The 20,375-nt window shown below is 42.0% G+C and overlaps 1 protein-coding gene across 1 annotated transcript in view; it reads right to left on the reverse strand.

Annotated features, from left to right (window-relative positions):
* Nucleotides 1-20,375, reverse strand: part of ACOX2 (acyl-CoA oxidase 2) — a 48,016-nt gene that overhangs the window by 15,366 nt on the left and 12,275 nt on the right. The window contains exons 4-8 of the mRNA XM_089682054.1: nt 19,973-20,080; nt 14,418-14,537; nt 9,570-9,685; nt 6,417-6,589; nt 3,350-3,512 (exon numbers count right to left, since the gene is read on the reverse strand). Of these exons, the coding sequence (XP_089538180.1) occupies nt 3,350-3,512; nt 6,417-6,589; nt 9,570-9,685; nt 14,418-14,537; nt 19,973-20,080 (680 nt within the window). The remainder of the gene's footprint in view (nt 1-3,349; nt 3,513-6,416; nt 6,590-9,569; nt 9,686-14,417; nt 14,538-19,972; nt 20,081-20,375) is intronic.

Below are 20,375 nucleotides of genomic sequence, written 5' to 3' on the forward strand. Positions count from 1 at the left end.
AAAGCAATTCATCAATATAAATTTATAATAAATGTCCTAATATTACAGCAGGTTTTTTTTTAACCACTTGCCTACCGGGCACTTATACCCCCTTATTTACCAGGCCAATTTTCAGCTTTTAGCACTGTCGCACTTTGATTGACAATTGCGCAGTCATGCAAGATTGTACCCATATGAAATTTTTAGCATTTTTTTCTCACAAATAGAGCTTTCTTTTGGTGGTATTTAATCGCTGCTGGGAGCTTTACTTTTTGTGCTATAAGCAAAAAAAGTTAAAAAAAAATTGAAAAAAAAAAAGTTTCTTTGTTTCTATTATAACATTTTTCAAACAGGTAATTTTTCTCCTTCACTGATGTGCGTTGATGAGGCAGCACTGATGGGCACTGATAGGCAGCACTGAAGGGCACTGATAGGCGGCACTGATAGGCGGCACTAATGAGGTGGCACGGATAGGCGGCACTGATAGGCGGCACTGATTGGTGGCACTGATAGGCGACACTGATAATGGGTACTGATAGACAGCACTGATAGGTGGCACTGACTGACATCACTGCTGGGCACTGACTGGCGGCACTGCTGGGCACTGACTGGCACAACCGCTGGGCACTGACTGGTGGCACTGACTGACAGCACTGCTGGGCTGCACTGATGGGCACTGGTGGGTGGCACTGGTGGGCACAGGTGGGTGGCACTTCTGGGCACAGGTGGTGACACTGCTGGGTGGCACAGGTGGGCGCACTGCTGGGCACAGGTGGGCGGAACTTGTGTGTGGCACTGCTGGGCACCGATCATCAGGGCACTGATGATCAGTGACCCTGATTATCGGTGCCGATCCCCGCTCTGGCAACTGCCGGTTTTCAGCAGTACTTGCCTCACGATCTGACAGCGTGAAGAAAGTGCAGCCGAGAACCGGTATTTGCATTTCCCGGTGATCAGTGTGTCATTGGACACGGCTGATCACGTGGTAAAAGGCCGCTGTGATTGGCCTTTTACCACGTCACGTGATCAGTTATGTCCGTAGGACACAGCGATCACGGAGATCGCCGGGGGCACACAGGAGAGCGCGTTCTGGGAGGACGTCATATGACGTCCACCCAGAACTGGCCGGCCGCAGTGCAGCCGTCATTCGGCTATCTGCGGTCGGCAAGTAGTTAATCAAACCCAGTAATTCACATGCCAGCATGGCCAAACATCTATATATTTTTGAGTATAAAGTGCCTTTTCGTTGCACTAAGCAGTATCGTTTGCACCCATGGCAAAAAATGGTGACCATATGCATTTTGGGTGTTTGGCATAATTAAAGGGCATTTTTTTTCCTTTACACCATTTAAATTAACCACTTCCCCTCCACCCTATATAGAAATACTGCTACAGGGCGGCAGGGGTGCACAAAATCACATATATACGCGATTCTGCATTTCTGGGTAGGTTTGTACCCACACCTCCATTCGCGACCTCGGCTGTCAATCACAGGGTCCTGGCCGGTGATTACTCGCCTTCACCCAGTGATCGCCCAGTATTATCGACACAGGAGAGACCTGTGTATAAAAACACAGATCTCTCCCCTGTCAGCTCCTGCACACTGCTTTGTATGGCTCTGCATAGCAGAGTGCTTACAGTGAAGCACACACACAGCCCAAGTAGTGAAACAGCACACAGTTAACCGTTTGATCGCCCCAGATGTTAACCCCTTCCATCCCAGTGGCATTAGTACAGTGTCAGTGCTTTTTATTAGCACTAATCACTGTATTGGTGTCACTGGGGATGTCAGTAACACCAAGTCAGTTCCCCCCCAGTGTCAACATGGCCGCCCCAGTCCCGCTATAAGTCGCTGGTTACTAGTATATTAAGAAAAAAATAATTTGAGTATATATACACCATTTGTAGATGCTATAACTTTCACATAAACAAATTAATTTACACGTATTGGGATTTTTTTTTTCAGCAAAGACATGGAGCAGAATACATTTTGGCCGAAATTTGTGACGAAATTGGATTTGTAAAATTTTTTTACTGGACATGTTTAATAGCAAAAAGTCAAAAATATTGTTTTTTTTTTCCTCCAAATTGTCGGTCTTTTTTTGTTTATAGCGCAAACAATTAAAAAACACACAGGCGATCAAATACCATCGAAAGAAAGCTCTATTTGTGGGGAAAAAAGGACATCAATTTTATTTGGGTGCAGCCTCTGCATGACCGCGCAATTGTCAGTTAAATTAACACAGAGCCATATCGCAAAAAATGGCCTGGTCAAGAATGGGGGTAAATCTTCTGGAGGGCAAGTGGTTAAAAAAGTTTTCTGGCTTACTCGAAGCATAAGTGTAAGTGGTAGGATATATATGATGAAACCTATATTTGCTTTTGATACATATGTCATTCAAGTGCATAGAATACTACAGTAATATAGAAGGTCCTTTGTATATATGCATTCATGATCTAATTAGGAAATAGAACACATACATTCATGTATATATGATCATTATAAATATATCCAAAAGTAGAACATGCTGCATATTTTCTGCACAGAACCGTACTGGAACATAGCAAACTGCATCAAAACTGCACCTGAATGGAGTGTGATGTGAACTGTAAGGGATGGTTCACACTATAAAAACCAGATGCATTCTTTATGCGATTCTGCGTGTGTTTTTGACGCATTTCGTTGCGTTTTTGATGCGTTACAGTTCATTTTCCCCTCTATTTTTCTTCAATTTAAATAGAGACATGTGCATTTTGGTGCGTTCCAGTGCATTCTGATGCATTTTACCATGTTCCAGCGCAGTTCTGTGCAGAAAAAAATGCAGATTGTTCTACTTTTTTTTCTGCAACTGGAACGCACTGGAACTACAAGCACTATGTGAACTATGACATTGACAACCACATCACCTACTTTCTGTGCGTTTTGGATGCAGAACAAAAGCAACTGAAACGCATGGAGTGTGAACTGGCCCTAAGCAAAAACCTATCTGGAGGGCATTTTTGTAGTGTGAACTGGCCCTAACACAAATATGTACAGTTCATACACAACATCCTAGAGCTACACCTTGGCACATGAATGGATAGGCACATCTGGGTAGCAGTTTTATGATTTCATCAAATATTCGGTGTCTGGCTGCCATATGAACTGCAATGTTTAAGGCTGGCCATACATTATATGAGAATTTTGCTTTTAGATTTACCGAAAACCATATAATATGAGGTCAAACCTAAACAACACTTTCACTTGTATCCAATTAGGCAGGCCTTTTCACTACATAGTTGAAGGTAAATCTAAAGAAAATTGGGCAGAAATTGGACAGAAAATTGTATAATGTATGGCCCGCCTAAGAATGGAACACCATATACTTACCTCAGCTAGAGAGTTAAAATTCCCCACCCTAATCTCTTTGAAGGTCTCGTTGTAAAATACATTCATATGTTTGGCCATGAAATGAATGGAATAACAAGTTGCCAGGAGAGGCAACAGCTTTTGTTGCTGGGTTTGATAATCAAGGATTTTAGCTTCTTGGGCTCTAAAAAAATGAAAAACACAAGTTGGTTACATTTTCTGGAACATGAAGCCAAAAAAAGTCAACTGAATCATTTGCTGTATCATCTCATACTTTAAAGAGCCTAGTTGGTTGGCACAAGAACCCCCGCAGCTAGTGAATACAAGGGGGGCCCCTACACCTTCTGGCCTCCTATCATAGTCTGGCCATAAACATTTACTGGACCTTAAAGTATATTTAAAACACAAGAACGAAAGATTATATTGCAGCTTACCAGTCCTTAGTCTAGGTCAGGGGTGGGCAAACTTTTTGACTTGAGGGCCGCAATGGGTTCATATATTAAACCCGGGGGCCGGACCAAGAGTAGATGAATGATGTGTATGTGTCATCCATAGTAAGTATAGTAATATTCCCCCATAGTAAGCATAGTAATTAATCCCCCATATAGTAATTCATCCCCCATAGTAATTCATCCCCCATAGTAATTCATCCCCCATATAGTAATTCATCCCCCATATAGTAATTCATCCCCATAGTAATTCATCCCCCATATAGTAATTCATCCCCCATAGTAATTCATCCCCCATAGTAATTCATCCCCCATAGTAATTAATCCCCCATATAGTAATTCATCCCCCATAGTAATTCATCCCCCATATAGTAATTCATCCCCCCTATAGTAATTCATTCCCCATATTAATTCATCCCCCATATTAAGTCCCCAAGTCCCCCCTGTGTCAATTTACTTACCTTTGCTCCGCGCGTTCCTCTCGCCGTGTTCCCGCGCCGTTCCGGTCTTCAGGGCGGACTGTGAGAGGAGCCTAGCTCCCCTCACGTTTGTCACGCTGCCCCACCTACACACATCCTGACAGCCATCCTGACAGTATCACGCTCCGCGGGCCGGATTAAAAGGTCCGCCGGGCCGTATACGGCCCGCAGTTTGCCCATTGCTGGTCTAGGTTCACAGCTATGCGTTTTCTGCTGCATGTTATCTCTCGCCTTGGCTATTGTAACTCCCTCCTCATTGGCCTACCTCATCGCAGGCTATCCCCTCTTCAGTCTATCATGAATGGTGCTGCCAGACTCATCCACCTTACTAGCCGCTCTGTATCTGCCACTCCTCTCTGCCAATCCCTCCACTGGCCTCCACTCAGTGTCCTCCACCCCTCTCTGCCAATCCCCCCACTGGCCTCCACTCAGTGTCCTCCACCCCTCTCTGCCAATCCCCCCACTGGCCTCCACTCAGTGTCCTCCACCCCTCTGCCAATCCCTCCACTGGCCTTCACTCAGTATCCTCCACCCCTCTCTGCCAATCCCCCCACTGGCTTCCCATTGCCCAGTGAATAAAATTCAAAACACTAACAATAATATATAAAGCCATTTATAACTCTGCCCCAAATTACATCACCAATCTTGTCTCCAAATATCACCCAAACCGTCCTCTCCGCTCCTCGCACGACCTCCTGCTTTCTAGCTCCCTTGTCTCCTCCTCCCATGCTCCTCTCCAGGACTTCTAAAGAGCTTTCCTCATCCTCTAGAACTCTCTTCCCCAATTTATCAGACTATCGCTTAGGTGATCTCTGAAAACCTCTCTCTCTTTTCGGGGAAGCCTATCCTGCCTTCAGCTAATAATGGAATCTTCTACTCCTACCATTCCATCCCCCACAGTTACTATCTTTTGTACCACTAGCCCCTCCCTTTTAGATTGTAAGCCCCAAGGAGCAGGGCCCTCCTAACCCTTTTGTATTGAACTGTATTGTTTCTGTATTGTCTCCCATTATATTGTAAAGCGCTGAGCAAACTATTGTCTCTATATAAATTCTGTATAATAATAATTTTGCAAAAAAACAGCAGTCGATTTAACATGATTTCAGGTTCACATCTCCACGTTTTCACCGGTGTGTGTTTTCAGAAAGGGTCAGGGACTTTAACCACAAAACTTTGCGTTTGTGGTTCTATAGACTTCAATAGAGACGCTTCAGAAAAGTATGTGGTTAATTTTTTAAGCGTTTTTTACATTTTTAGATCTGCCCAGCAACAAGTTGGAAAAAAATGCAAAACGCTTCAAAACCACATGCAAAAAAACGCAAAATGCACCACAAACAGCACTGCAGAAACGGATCAAATGCAAACTGCATAAGTGTAAACCTAGCCTTAGATGCGGTGGTTTCACTTTTTAAGTCTGTGTTCAGCATTGTGCGATGTGGGACACTAGGGGCGTATTTACCGCGCGGCAAATAAGGCTTTTGGTTTTGGCGGAATTTTTCAAGGGGGTGGCACTGATCACACCGCATTCCTATTCCAATCACATGTGATTCTTCGCAGTGCAATTTGAGTCCATTCATTTTATATGGGCTAAAAATCTGCACCGCACCCGCATGAAAAAGTTTCTTTTTTTTTTTTGCAGCACTGGAATCGGATCGCATGGGTGTTCACACCTGTGCAATCCAATTCAGGCAATCACAGTGCATTATGTGCACAAACTGCATAGGTGTGACCCTAGCCTTAAACACCTCTTTTTGGGGTGTCGTTAATGAAACGTTGACACCCCCAGCAGATCGAATGAACGCGGCGCGATTTCATTGCAGGTCGGCAAATGCACAGGAGTGACTTCATTTCCCGCACATATGTGAACCGAGGCTAAGGCGCTTTTTTTCCCCTTTATTTTCACCAGGTGTTCTAACCAGTTACACTTCCCATCCTAGAGTGACAACGCTTACTCACTGTAATACATCTAGCATCAGCGTTGTCACTCCAGAAAGGTGTTAGGAATACAGAACAGCTCCATTATAAAGTTGGGGGCTTCACCATAGTCTACAGAGAATGAAGAATGCTGGATTGTCCGTAAAATGTGTTGCCTGATTTGGTTAGGCTTTGTGGCACACATTTTTTGGTGGGGTTCTGTAAGCATCATGGTAATGTACATACCCGGGTTTTAACTCTGATTGACGTCTGACTGCAGAGTACCTCACCGCGATAGTACATGCTTTCATCAGCGAATCCACAACCTCACCGCCAATCATTGCAACCCGTATTGCAATCATAGTGAAATAATTGATCTTGTCGGACCCACGTTTCACATAGGAGCCATCGGGCAGAACCTGTCATGGAGAGATTCAAACAGTGTGGTATATGCCTGTCAGTGTTATGGAAGAAAATACCTGATCCTCAGGTAGACAGTCTATTACAAACCATGAAACCCATATATGGCAGCCATTTTACCTGCTAAAGAATTTGTATTCATTTAGTCTGGAAATGTGCACAGCACAGCTGGACCTGTTCTTTCTCTGCTGCTTTTTCACTTTCACTGACAGATCTCCCACCCCAACCTTGTGATTGGTCAATGAAAGGAGAAGTAGCAGATAGATGATTTTCTCTGTGTCACTCTGCTCTCTCCTCCAATCAACATGATCTTTGCATTATAGCACACCTGATTGGCTCCTTGTGCTGCTTCTCCCTGCTGTTGTATTTTTACATTGGCATCTGCAGATAAAGTACAGGGCCAGCAGTGCCTAGTTAGCTTTGAACATCTGAGATGCCAAAAGGTATTTCTTTTTTAAAGGATGCTTAATGTATAGTGTTGATTGGTGAGCCCACATATGAACAGCTGAAGCCGAGACACGCAGGGCGGCCAATCATTTTTAATGGCACTTCTACGCAACTCAGCCCATAAACCCGCAATAGTGTGAACCTAGACTTAGGCAGCGAATGGAAAGCTGTGAAACTTAGCTATGTTATTGAACGGTTTAGCACAGCTAACAGGATTAAATTAAATCACAGAGATAAAAGGATATAGATTTCTCGGCTTGACTTATTAGACTGGATATATTTAAAGTGTTCAAAACGTATTTTTATTATATGTGCCCCACTGGGGAGATTTTCCATAACTTCCTGTTCCATATTCACAACCAAAGCAAGAAGAAAACTCTTCAAAGAGAGGGGAAATGCCCTGCTGGACAGTTTTCCCTGGAACAAGTGCCTCCATTGGAATGATTCCCTCATTTCCTCTTTTGGAGGACAACCCAAAATTTTGTGTATCCCTTCACTTTCTGTCCCTATAAGAGCTGGTACACAGACAGGGGTTCTAACACCTCCCTACACTATTCAGCATACACAGGGCAGAGTATGTTTGTGTTATTTAATTTAAATTGTGTATGCAAAATAGGACCATCAGGAACATGGATCTCAGCAAGCTTGGTGATTAAGAAAAAGGTCAAACCAAAATTTCCAGGATTTAGGCGTAAGACCAAAAATGATAAAAAAAAACAAACCACACCTTTCTTGGAACACATCTTATGCTATGAAATGTAAAATTTTTTTGAGTAGAATGTTACACCACATGGATAGAGTTTTGTATCCAGACACTTGTTCGTTAGTAGTAATAAAGTCCAGATATAATTTATAGCTCTCATTATGCATTGAAAATCACATTTTGGCCCCCATCAGAAGGGCTTCAAAGTCTTACATCAAGGTGTTTTGAAGCCCTGATGAGGACGGGCCATCAGAATCCCCAAAATGCATGGATTTTTAACAAATGTTTGAACAATACAGTCCATCTGGATTCTAATACCTGTCTGGTGCTGTCCTTTCTAGAGTTCCAGTACATTCATCTGAGAGCCAAGGAGTGACCCCTGTGTACCTGAGAGATGTCTCTTGAAAACAAGAACCTCCCTACTGGGAATTTTAACTATACCCGGGAATCCAGTAGCCCCCTTTATCTACATAAAAACAAGAGAATCACTTTGGAGGTTTCCTCAACATACACGTGACCATAATTTTCTGAAAAAGTGGACAACAAACCTACATGAGCATGTTTGGTATCCCATTCTTAAACTGTAGGCGTTGTTTTTGAGGCACAAGACAGCCCTTCCATTCCCTTTGCAACTATAACGGTAGCCTTCATTGTTCTTGGAAGGCTTTCCACAATATTAAGAATGTGTTTTCATTGTGCAAAGCCACAGCTTTTCATTGTGTACCATTATAACCTTCTAGCCGCTAGCGTCCTAACAACCAATTATGTCATCAGTTGATAAGGAGGACATGGGTCCCTGCACAGCAACCTTGTTTGCCCCCCCCCCCCCCCTTCTCCATCAGCATTGGGTTCACATCAGCTGTGGGTAGACATGTGTGGTTCGTTTTGAACCAAATCGTAATTTGGTCGACAGTTTCATTATTTGGAGAGTTTGATGTATCCGAATTACAATAGTGACGAATCCAAAAGAACAAAACAAAATTTTGCCCCCAAAAAAAAGATTAGAAAAGAATAAAAGTAGAAAGACTATAACCGTCTTCAGAAATTCAAATTTTGAACAGAATAGAACCAGCTATTCTTCACAATGACTTTGGATCGATTCAATATTTTTGATTCAGATTCGATTCAAGTATTTTGAATCCACTGGAAAAAAATTTGAATCCGGTTGAAAACAAACAATTGAAACTAATTTCATTATGAATGCAACAAAACAAAATTAGTAACTTAACAGATCAATATGAAACTAAATTAATTTTTTCATTCTGCATGTGTCTAGCTGTGGGTAATGTTGGGTGACCTACACTTGTGGATGTTGCTGCGATATGTATTAGTTTAAGTTTTTTACATATTAGAATGGGATGCCTCAAGATTCTGCAGAATTATAAAGGGTGCCTTAACTGAAAAAGGTTGAAAAACATTTCCCCAAAGTATTAAACAGAGTTGAGGGTAAGGCTCTGTGCAGACTGCTAAAGTTCCACCACACCATTCATCAAACCATGTCTTTATGGGCTTTGCTTTGGATAGTTTGGGGAAGGCCCTTTTCTATCCATTATTTTTGTGCTCCTGTTTTCAAAGGCTGGATGTGCACAATAATCCAAAAATGTCCTTGTATGCTGTAGCATTACCAGGAACCTTCACTAGAAACACCTGAGCTCAATAATTTGGAGGTGTGTGAATACTGTTGGACATACAGTATATAGGTGTGATGGTCAGAGGACATTGGGCCCTACAGTGTAACTATTTAATTGGAGTCAAGCCCTTAGCAAATGGGGCCCTATTGGCAACACAGTTTTGAATGCTACAAATAAAACTGCTAACACTTTCAGTACCTCGGAGAATCTGCTTAGCATGTTTTCCTTTGGAATACGAATGTTTCTCATCATGAGGTATCCATTGTCAACCTGTTGAAAGGCCATCTTGGGCCCAATGTCACCAACGGTTATTCCTGAAAGGAAGTGGCAATGGCTAAATATTTGGAATTCATATATATTTTTGTACTTAGCAGAGAAGATCTAGTGGCTGAACTAAAGATTATCTTTGGTACTAAAAAGTCACCGGATTCAAACCTACATTAAAAACAGTTGGAGATTACGGGGTTGATTTACTATAGGCAAATAGGCTGTTCATTTTATAAGGGAATGTCCCCCAGGTCTTAGTGAATGTTGTGAAAATTCAATTGGGAAAGAATACCCAATCACGTTAAGCAAGTTAAAAAAAAAAAAGTATTTTGCTTGCATGTAATTTGAAGATGGAAGTTAACAGAGCTCCACAGCATTTGTTAGGCCAATGGAAAATTCCCTTGAAAAGTAAACAGTCTATTTGCCTTTAGGAATTCAACCCCACAGTCTCCAACTTTTTTTAGTGTAGGCTAGAATTGGGTGACTTTTGAGCACCACAGATAGTCCTTTTTAATCTTGCAGGTATATGTGAATAAAAGAAGAATATAAATACATTGCTTAGACACTGGTAGTTGAGTACTGATGCTCACACCAATCCTTGTGTCTATATGTTTACAGAAAAAGTGTTCTGGTTTATTTTGGGATGCACTGGAGTAATGGAAGGGGAAATATGCTGGTTTTTCTAGAGAACAAAAAATCTCCCTAAAGCCCCTGTTCTTAAAAAGAAGTGGCCTGCATACAGTGCCTTGAAAAAGTATTCATACTTTTTTCACATTTTGTCATGTTACAACCAAAAACATAAATGTATTTTATTGTGATTTTATGTGATAGACCAACACAAAGTGACACATAATTGTGAAGTTGAAGTAAAATGATAAATGGTTTTCAAAATTTCTTACAAATAAATTCAGCTGTTTTGTGAAGCCCTCAGAGGTTTGTTAGAGAACATTAGTGAACAAACAGCATCAGGAAGGCCAAGGAACACACCAGAGAGGTCAAGGATAAAGTTCTGGAGATGTTTCAAGCAGGGTTAAGTTATAAAAAAAATTCCAAGCTGTGAACATCTCATGGAGCACTGTTCAATCTACCATCTGAAAATGGAAAGAGTATGGCACAACTGCAAACCTACCAAGACATGGCCATCCACCTAAACTGACAGGCCGGGCAAGGAGAGCATTAATCAGAGAAGCAGCCAAGAGATCCATGGGAACTCTGGAGGAGCTGCAGAGATCCACAGCTCAGGTGGGAGAATCTGTCCACAGGCAACTATTAGTTGTGCACTCCACAAATCTGGCCTTTATGGAAGAGAAGTAAGAAGAAGAAAGCCATTGTTGAAAGAAAGCCATTAGAAGTCCTGTTTGCAGTTTGCGAGAAGCCATGTGGGGGGAGACACAGCAAACATGTGGAAGAAGGTGCTCTGGTCAGATGAGACCAAAATTTAACTTTTTGACCTTAAAGGAAAATGCCATGTGTGGCAGAAAACTAACACTGCACATCACCCTGAACACACCATCCCCACCGTGAAACATGGTGGTGGCAGCATCATGTTGTGGGTAATCTTTAATTAAACAGGGATAGGGAAGCTGATCAGAGTTGATGGTAAGATAAATGGAGCCAAATCCAGGGCAATCTTAGAAGAAAACCTGTTAGAGTCTGTGAAAGACTTGAGACCGGGGCGGAGGTTCACCTTCCAGTGGGACAACGAACCTAAACTTACAGCCAGAGCTGCAATGGAATGGTTTAGATCAAAGCATATTCATGTGTTAGAATGGCCCAGTCAAAGTCCAGACCTAAATCCAATTTCGAATCTGTGGTAAGACTTGAAAATTGCTGTTCACAGATGCTCTCCATCCAATCTGACAGAGCTTGAGCTATTTTGTAAAGAAGAATGGGCAAAAATGACACACTCTACATGTGCAAAGCTGGTCGAGACATCCCCAAAAAGACTTGCAGTTGGATTGCAGTGAAAAGGGGGTTCTACAAAGTATTGACTCCGGGGGGCTGAATACAAATGCATGCCACACTTTTCACACATTTATTTGTAAAAAATGTTGAAAACCATTTATCATTTTCCTTCCACTTTGCAATTATGTGCCACTTTGTGTTGGTCTATCACATAAAATCCCAATTAAATACATTTACGTTTTTGTTGTAATATGACAAAATGTGGAAAATTTCAAGGGGTATGAATACTTTTTCAAGGCACTGTATATAAAAGCGAGGACATGTCTGCAGGAACTTTCATATCTTTTCATAACTTTTCAATACTATTTTATTCAAAGCCATTGTACATGGACAAGGCGCTGACACTTCTGGGTAGTTAGAACTTACCTGTTCCTTCTAGCCTCCCATACATTCTTATAGTCCCATTACTATGATGGGATTCCTCACTGGCCTGTAGAAATATGTGTATGGAGGGAGGAAGCACTCAACCTTCATCATTAGCAGCAAGTGTCAAAGCTTCGTCTGATCAGAATGGCCAGTAGAGGAATAAATGAAAGCCGCTGCAGGTGCGTGCACCACTAGTGACAGAGTCACTTGACGACATATTTTTAAAATAGGTGCACTACTAGTGTTAGTGTAGGTACATTTATTATGGTATGACTCATGGTAACTATGTGAGTCTGTAATAAGGTTGGGTTATTGCAGGTTAGGCTGGGTGACTCAGCAGATTGGGACTCTGTCACCTCCACCTGGTTCTGGAGGAGCATGGAAGCTTCCAGAAGCCAGTGGACATGAGGGGTGGAGACCTAAATCTGCATGTTTATTGGAGTCAGGTTTGGAGGCCCTGGTAGTGTGTTAGGCTAACCCATAAATGAGATAGCCATGCTAGAAGGGGAGTTGAGTGGAAAATGGAGTGCTGAGGAGGTTGTCGGTGGCCTAGGAGGGGCTTGGCCTTCAGGCTGGGCTTGGGCTGGCTCCAGAACATCCATTCAGAATCATGGTATGAACAGGATTATTGCCTGGGAGCAAGGAAGGGGGGGCGAGTACATCAGCACACCCAGGGATTCACAAGGGGAAAGACTGCCACATGTAGCAAGCTTTCAAAGGATAGCACTGTACTTAGTCTTTAATCATTGTCCTGGGAAATCTTCAGAGCAGCCAGGAGGGTTGGTAGTGTCTGCAGGCTGTGGAACTGGGAGCAGTTCTACAGAGGAGAGGAGATACTTCTGCATGTAGTTTGCAACAATCTGTGCTACCTTTCAGAGGGCCGAGAGTCCCTAGTCCATAAGGGGCTTTTGGTCTACTGATCTGTAAAGACTGACCTCAGAAGAACAGTCCAGGATCTTTTTTTTGTAAAATAGGAAGGAAGTTGTCCCAGTGAATTGGGGATTCAGTTAATTTGGGCATCCCATAATCCCCATTACCCCATCCAAGTTATTTTCCCTAACAAAAATAACAAAAAGCCAAGCTCATGGACTGTTCACTGACTGTGGATGCAAGTGTGGAAAATGCATGTTGCTTGGCTGTGCGAAGCTTAAGGGGACCCAGAAACACAGCAGCCCTCAAGAGTCGCTGAAGTTTTGGCTCCTTCTATAGTCCTGCACAGCCAGGCAACATGCATTACCTTCACTCAGACTTGCATCCAGCAGACAGTATCTAGTCCTTGATCTTATTTGTTTGGAATTTATTAGGAGATTGAACTTGAATGGGGTGCCCAAGGGAACAGCAACTGAGGACAACCTTCCTGAACTATGTACAAGTCTTTACAACAAAAGTTCTTTTGAAGAGCTAGCCAACATCTCCTATAGTACCACCCCAGACCCCAGATGAATCCTCTCCTCATTCAGCTGTACTGGTTTTTCCCTGGGCAGGGGATCCGGTGTCTGCCACTGCAGGATGAACAATCCCGGGTAAAAAGCTAATCCAGTTTCCCACCAGAGTGCCTCTTTCCCCTTACTGGCCCAGGGGGTGCAGGTCTACTCACTCAGTCCTTCTGCTGCATTGCTGGTGGGTCAGTGGCTGCTACCAGGCCTTCTAGCTGGTGGTCCTCTCTCAGGGGGTCAGTGAAGTCCCAAGCTTACCTTCTTCCAAGATTCCTGTCTAGAGGTGAACCCCTTTCTCCCTGCTCTTCAACCTCACTTCCTCTCCATCTTCCGCCCGAACGTTCCTGCTGCTGAGTAGACTCAGTTACTCTTAGAGGCCCCTTGCCAAGACTCCTATTGGAGATTGGCCAGGATCCTCTCAGAGTACAGACCAGCTACTCCTCACTTCCACCCACTGCTTCTAGATCTTTCTCCAAAGTTCTAGAGTAGGGGGAAATCCCAGAGAGCTGGTCAGCAGTGCCTCTCCGCTCCCAAATTTGACCTTGCTAGCCGTCACACCCAGACTGCTACTCTATGCCTCTAACTAATTGGAACTGGAGCTCCCCCTAGCTAACTAAGAGGGTGCTACACAAATAAAGGAAAAACAGAGGCCAATTTATGTTGGAGAGCAGATATCGCTATCCACTATCTGTTCAATGTTATGCATCATCAAGTTAAAAAACACAATGTGGCCCACATTTTACAGCCTACTCGTAAAATGGAGGCCATGGTGTGGATGCATAGAGCATGCAGTCCCATGGAGTTCTTTGTCTATTGTGATTGGAAGAAAGTGAATCATGTGACTTAGGTCATGTGACCAGGCTCTCCTTCAGGTTTTTTTTCTATGCAGTTTTATTTCACTCTGCCACTTTTGACTACTAAAGCCAGTACAGCACAGTGCAAATCATCTTTTTTTTTTCTTTTTTAAGATGGACCCCATAGTAACTTTGAATCTGAAGATGTGAATTGTTACCTGGGAGTGGAGAGTGGTCCTTCAGACTCCGGACGGGAACAATGAAAGGATGCATGCCATAATACTTTCCATTGCTACATAATTGGGCCAGGACAACAGCGTGAGTGCTGGTCTTTCCTACTGTGAAAGTCATAGAACATATAATAAAATTGCATAACAAGGTTTTTTAGAATTTGTTTAAACATAACATTGCATAGAAGAACATAAAAGCACCAGCTATGGATACTTCTTTGTTACACAGGCTCACACAGAGCCTGTAGCAATCATTGACATGCGATAAACAAGCTAATTATGCATATGGCTCTGAGAGTCAGGATCTGCAGTTTATCCTGATGCAGCAATTTTCTTCAGGGATCCCTTTAAAAATGGTCATTCCACATTCTCTCATCACATCACATGCAGGATGAAGAAACATTGGCTTGCATAGTGTAAAACCATCTAAAAACTTTTGTTTAGCCACTTCAGGTCCGGACACTTTCACCCCCTTCTAGTCAGGCCAATTTTCAGCTTTCAGTGCTATCACGCTTTGAATGACAATTGCGCGGTCATGCAACACTGTACCCATATGAATTTTTTAGCATTTTTTGAGACAGATACAACTTTATTTTGGTGGTATTTATTCATCACTGGGATTTAAATTTTTTTGCTATATAAATGAAAAAGTCCAAAATTTCCTATAAAATTTTGTAAATAAATAATCTTTCTTCATAAATCTTGGCCAAAATGTATTATCTATCTTTTTAGTAAAAATAAAAATAACCCAAATTAGTTTATAAACAAAAATGATAATTTTTCAACCTTTTTTGTTTTTACTTTTTTATATTATTATTTATGGGGATTTTTTTTGTTTTGTTTTTTACATACTGTCACCATAGCAGTACAGTGTTACCATAGTGACACTAATACTTGTGGGGGGGGGGTGATGCAGATTTTGTTTTCTTTTTTTACACTGATTGCTTTTACACCCAAAAAGCTGTAAAAGCAATCATTTATCCTCTCTGGCTGCATTCTTGCAGCCATTGAGAAATACTGTGAGAGCTGTGATAGGTCACAGCTTGTCACATGGTACAAAAGCTGTTGTGAATAGCCTTCTACCGTGTGACCTCTGATCATTCACAGATTTCACAAGTAGTAAGCAATGGTGTCAGAAGTGACATCTTGTTTACTACTATTCATCTGATCACTGATTGGCCAATCAGTGATCACATGTGATTGGGACCTCAGCAATCTGTGTTCCGGACACAGCAGGCACCGATCGCTGTGCCGCACGCTCCCAGGGAGCCCGCACAGGCAATTGATGTGGGGGGGCGTTTAGAAACGTCCACCCGCTTCAGCAGCGCTCCCGTCCAGCCATTTATCTACATGGGCCAGATGGGAAGTGGTTAAAAAAAAACACTCAAACTCAACTTGATGTGTGTCTCCACTGACACTAGTATGACAAGTTCAATCAATCAAATAGCCGAGCCACCCAAGCTCGCCCCTGAATGACGGATGATAAAACACGTAGGGCGGAGCTTGAACGTGATGTCACACACATGCTGGGTTTGTAACCATGACCGGAGATCGCAGCTGGAGTCGGCTTTTTGATTGAACTTGTCATAATTTGAGGTAGTATAGCAGGTCAGTTTATTTTTCATATTTTTTGGTGTTTACATCAAGTAGGATAGCAGCTGCACTTTTAATTATTTGATTTAAGCAGAAATACTGTGGCGCAGTTCTGAATATATTTTTCCATATTTCCCCATCAACACTGACTGTGTTGATGGGCGGGGGGGGGGGAACTTAAAAAAAAAAGAGCAATTTTCTTTCCTTTCACCCATGGTAAAGGAAAAAACTAAAATATATGGCCTGCCTAAGCACACTAGTAACTGTAAGGGCTAATTTGTATGGGCAGAAAAAATTAAAAAAAAACACAAAAAAAAAAAAAACACAATACAGATGCATCCAGTGTATATCTTTTTGTGTATAAAAATGCAGCACTATAGTAATCATTATGCCCATATTCACAACTGCATCTACATACGAAAATGTGCGTTGTGTTTAGCAGCACTCAAAAAAGTAGGACACAGCTGCAGATTTTAGGCGTGGAGTTCTGCAGATTTTACACTTGTATGAGCATAAAACACGTATAAGGGCTCATTCACACAGGCATTAAAAAAACCTATATTTAGATGCATATTTTCTACATGAAAGAAAGATCCTGCATTAAATGTGTGCCTAAAGTACACACATTTATTACACGTTTGTGTGTGTGCACGCATGAGTAAAAGCTGCAGAAGTGTGTAAAAGTTTCAGCTGTATTTTACTTTTTTTTTCAAAGCAACTCAACGCAGCTACCTCTTGTATTGAACTGTATTGTTGCTGTATTGTCTCCCGTTATATTGTAAAGCGCTGAGCAAACTGTTGGCGCTATATAAATCCTGTATAATAATAATAATTTGTATGTAGACACAGCTGTGTGTATGGGTTCATTGATTTCTATAGTGCTGCATTTAGATGCTTACAAAACTAACTATCTGCTATATCCTTTTAAATGCAGCATTTTTTCCTGCCTGTGTGAATGAGCCCTGAATGCACATAAATGCATACAGTGTCTCATCTGCCCTTACTCAAGATGGCCAAAGCCATGTTTTTGGTGCTCAGGTGCAGTGAAGTTCCACTTTAAGTAACAAACATGCTACACTTACAGTGCCTTGGAAAAGTATTCACACCCCTTGAACTTCTCCACATTTCGTCATTTTACAACCAAAAATGTAAATGTATTTTATTGGAATTTTATGTGATAGACCAACACCAAATGGCACATAATTGTGAAGTGGATGCAAAATGAAAAAAACATTTTTTACAAATAAATATCTGAAAAGTGTGACGTGCATTTGTATTCAGCCCCCTTTACTCTGATACCCCTAACTAAAAGCTAGTGGAACCGATTGCGTTCAGAAGTCAACTAATTAGTAAATAGAGTCCTCCTGTGTGTAATTTGATCCCAGTATAAATACAGCTGTTCTGTGAAGTCCTTAGAGGTTTGTTAGAGAACATTAGTGAACAAACAGCATCATGAAGGCCAAGAAACACACCAGACAGGTCAGGGATAAAGTTGCGGAGAAGTTTAAAGCAGGGTTAGGTTATAAAAAAAATATCCCAAGCCTTGAACATCTCACAGAGCACTGTTCAATCCATCATCTGAAAATGGAAAGATTCCAGAGAAATGCAAACCTACCAAGACATGGCCGTCAATCTAAACCGACAGGCCGGGCAAGGATAACATTAAGCAGAGAAGCAGCCAAGAGGCCCATGGTAACTCTGGAGGAGCTGCAGAGATCCACAGCTCAGGTGGGAGAATCTGTCCACAGGACAACTATTAGCCGTACACTCCACAAATCTGGCCTTTATAGAAGAGAGGTAAGAAGAAGAAAGCCATCGTTGAAAGAAAGCTATTAGAAGTCCTGTTTGCAGTTTGCGAGAAGCCATGTGGAGGACACAGAAAACATGTGGAAGAAGCTGCTCTGGTAAGATGAGACTAAAATTGAACTTTTTGGCCTAAAAGGAAAACGCTATGTGTGGCAGAAAACAAACACTGCACATCACCCTGAACACACCATCCCCACCGTGAAACATGGTGGTGGCAGCATCATGTTGTGGGGAGGCTTTTCTTCAGCATGGGAAGATGGATGGAGCCAAATACAGGGCAAACTTAGAAGAAAAGCTGTTAAGAGTCTGCAAAAGACTTGAGACCGGGGGCGGAGGTTCACCTTCCAGCAGGACAACGACCCGAAACATCCAGCCAGAGCTTCAATGGAATGGTTTAGATCAAAGCATATTCATGTGTTAGAATGGCCCAGTCAAAGTCCAGACCTAAATTCAACTGAGAATCTGTGGCCAGACTTAAAAATTGCTGTTCGCAGACGCTCTTCATCCAATCTGACAGAGCTTGAGCAATTCTGAAAAGAAGAATGAGCAAAAATGTCCCTCTCTAGATGTGCAAAGCTGGTAGAGACATCCCCAAAAAGACTTGCAGCTGTAATTGCAGCGAAAGGGGGTCCCACAAAATATTGACTGGGGGGCTGAATACAAATGCACGCCACACTTTTCATATATTTAGTTGTAAAAAATGTTGAAAACCATTTATCATTTTCCTTCCACTTCACAATTTTGTGCCACTTTGTGTTGGTTTATCACATAAAATCCCAATAAAATACATTTACGTTTTTGTTGTAACATGACAAAATGTGGAAAATTTCAAGGGGTATGAATACTTTTTCAAGGCACTGTATATAAAAGCGACGACATGTCTGCAGGAACTTTCATATCTTTTTATAGCTTTTCAATACTATTTTATTCAAAGCCATTGTACATGGACAAGGCGCTGACACTTCTGGGTAGTTAGAGCTTGCCTGTTCCTTCCAGCCTCCCATACATTCTGATAGTCCCATTACTATGATGGGATTCCTCGCTGGCCTGTAGAAATATACTAGTGTTAGTGTAGGTACATTTATTATGGTATGACTCATGGTAACTATGTGAGTCTGTAATAAGGTTGGGTTATTGCAGGTTAGGCTGGGTGACTCAGCAGATTGGGACTGTCACCTCCGCCTAGTTCTGGAGGAGCATGGAAGCTTCCAGAAGCCAGTGCACATGAGGGGTGGAGACCTAAATCTGCATGTTTATTGGAGTCAGGTTTGGAGGCCCTGGTAGTGTGTTAGGCTAACCCATAAATGAGATAGCCATGCTAGAAGGGGAGTTGAGTGGAAAATGGAGTGCTGAGGAGGTTGTCGGTGGCCTAGGAGGGGCTTGGCCTTCAGGCTGGGCTTGGGCTGGCTCCAGAACATCCATTCAGCGTCATGGTATGAACAGGATTATTGCTTGGGAGCAAGGAAGGCGGCCCAAGTACATCAGCACACCCAGGGATTCACAAGGGGAAAGACTGCCACATGTAGCAAGCTTTCAAAGGATAGCACTGTACTTAGTTTTTTATCATTGTCCTGGGAAATCTTCAGAGCAGTCAGGAGGGTTGCAAAGCTGGTAGAGACATCCCCAAAAAAGACTTGCAGTTGGATTGCAGTGAAAAGGGGGTTCTACAAAGTATTGACTCCGGGGGGTTGAATACAAATGCACGCCACACTTTTCACATATTTATTTGTAAAAAATGTTGAAAACCATTTATCATTTTCCTTCCACTTCGCAATTATGTGCCACTTTGTGTTGGTTTATCACATAAAATCTCAATAAAATACATTTACGTTTTTGTTGTAACATGACAAAATGTGGAAAATTTCAAGGGGTATGAATACTTTTTCAAGGCACTGTATATAAAAGCGACGACATGTCTGTAGGAACTTTCATATCTTTTTATAGCTTTTCAATACTATTTTATTATTTTATAGGGGTATGAATACTTTTTCAAGGCACTGTATAAACACACACACACACACACACAACTGTGAGTACTATAGGTGCATATTTTATGCTGGATCTTGTAGCTCTGCCAGAAAGAAACTTCATTCTCATAAGTTACTGCAAACAGTAAAACAGTATAAAGAGTATACAATACTTACACTCTCCTGGCCACCATTTTGTTGCTGTAATGTTTGGCGTGTCAACGATAAATTCCTGTGTTGTGGGATCAAAGGTGGCAGTGGTTTCTAAACCTCGAAGATAAGTGCCTGAAACAAATTAACAAGCTAGGTGAATGAACTTGGATCTTTGACATTTAACATACATGCTTGACAACATTTACCATGTTTATTCATCCTTATCCACTAAAAGTGCACATGCAGTTGAGATCCATATATTAACAGTAACAGCTGTCAGGTTTTTTTATTTTTAGGTCAGACAATCAAAAGGCTAAAGATCAGTTTATCACCAACTGCCAAGATCTCTGCACCTGACTATCAAAGTCCACCTGTCATGGCCATTGCAAAGAGTACTTTTTAGCTACAGTAATACTTTTTTTTTTAT

This window comes from Staurois parvus, unplaced genomic scaffold (assembly GCF_062004578.1).
Source record: "Staurois parvus isolate SC_StPar_1 unplaced genomic scaffold, SC_StPar_1.0 ptg000283l, whole genome shotgun sequence".
NCBI lineage: Eukaryota > Metazoa > Chordata > Amphibia > Anura > Ranidae > Staurois > Staurois parvus.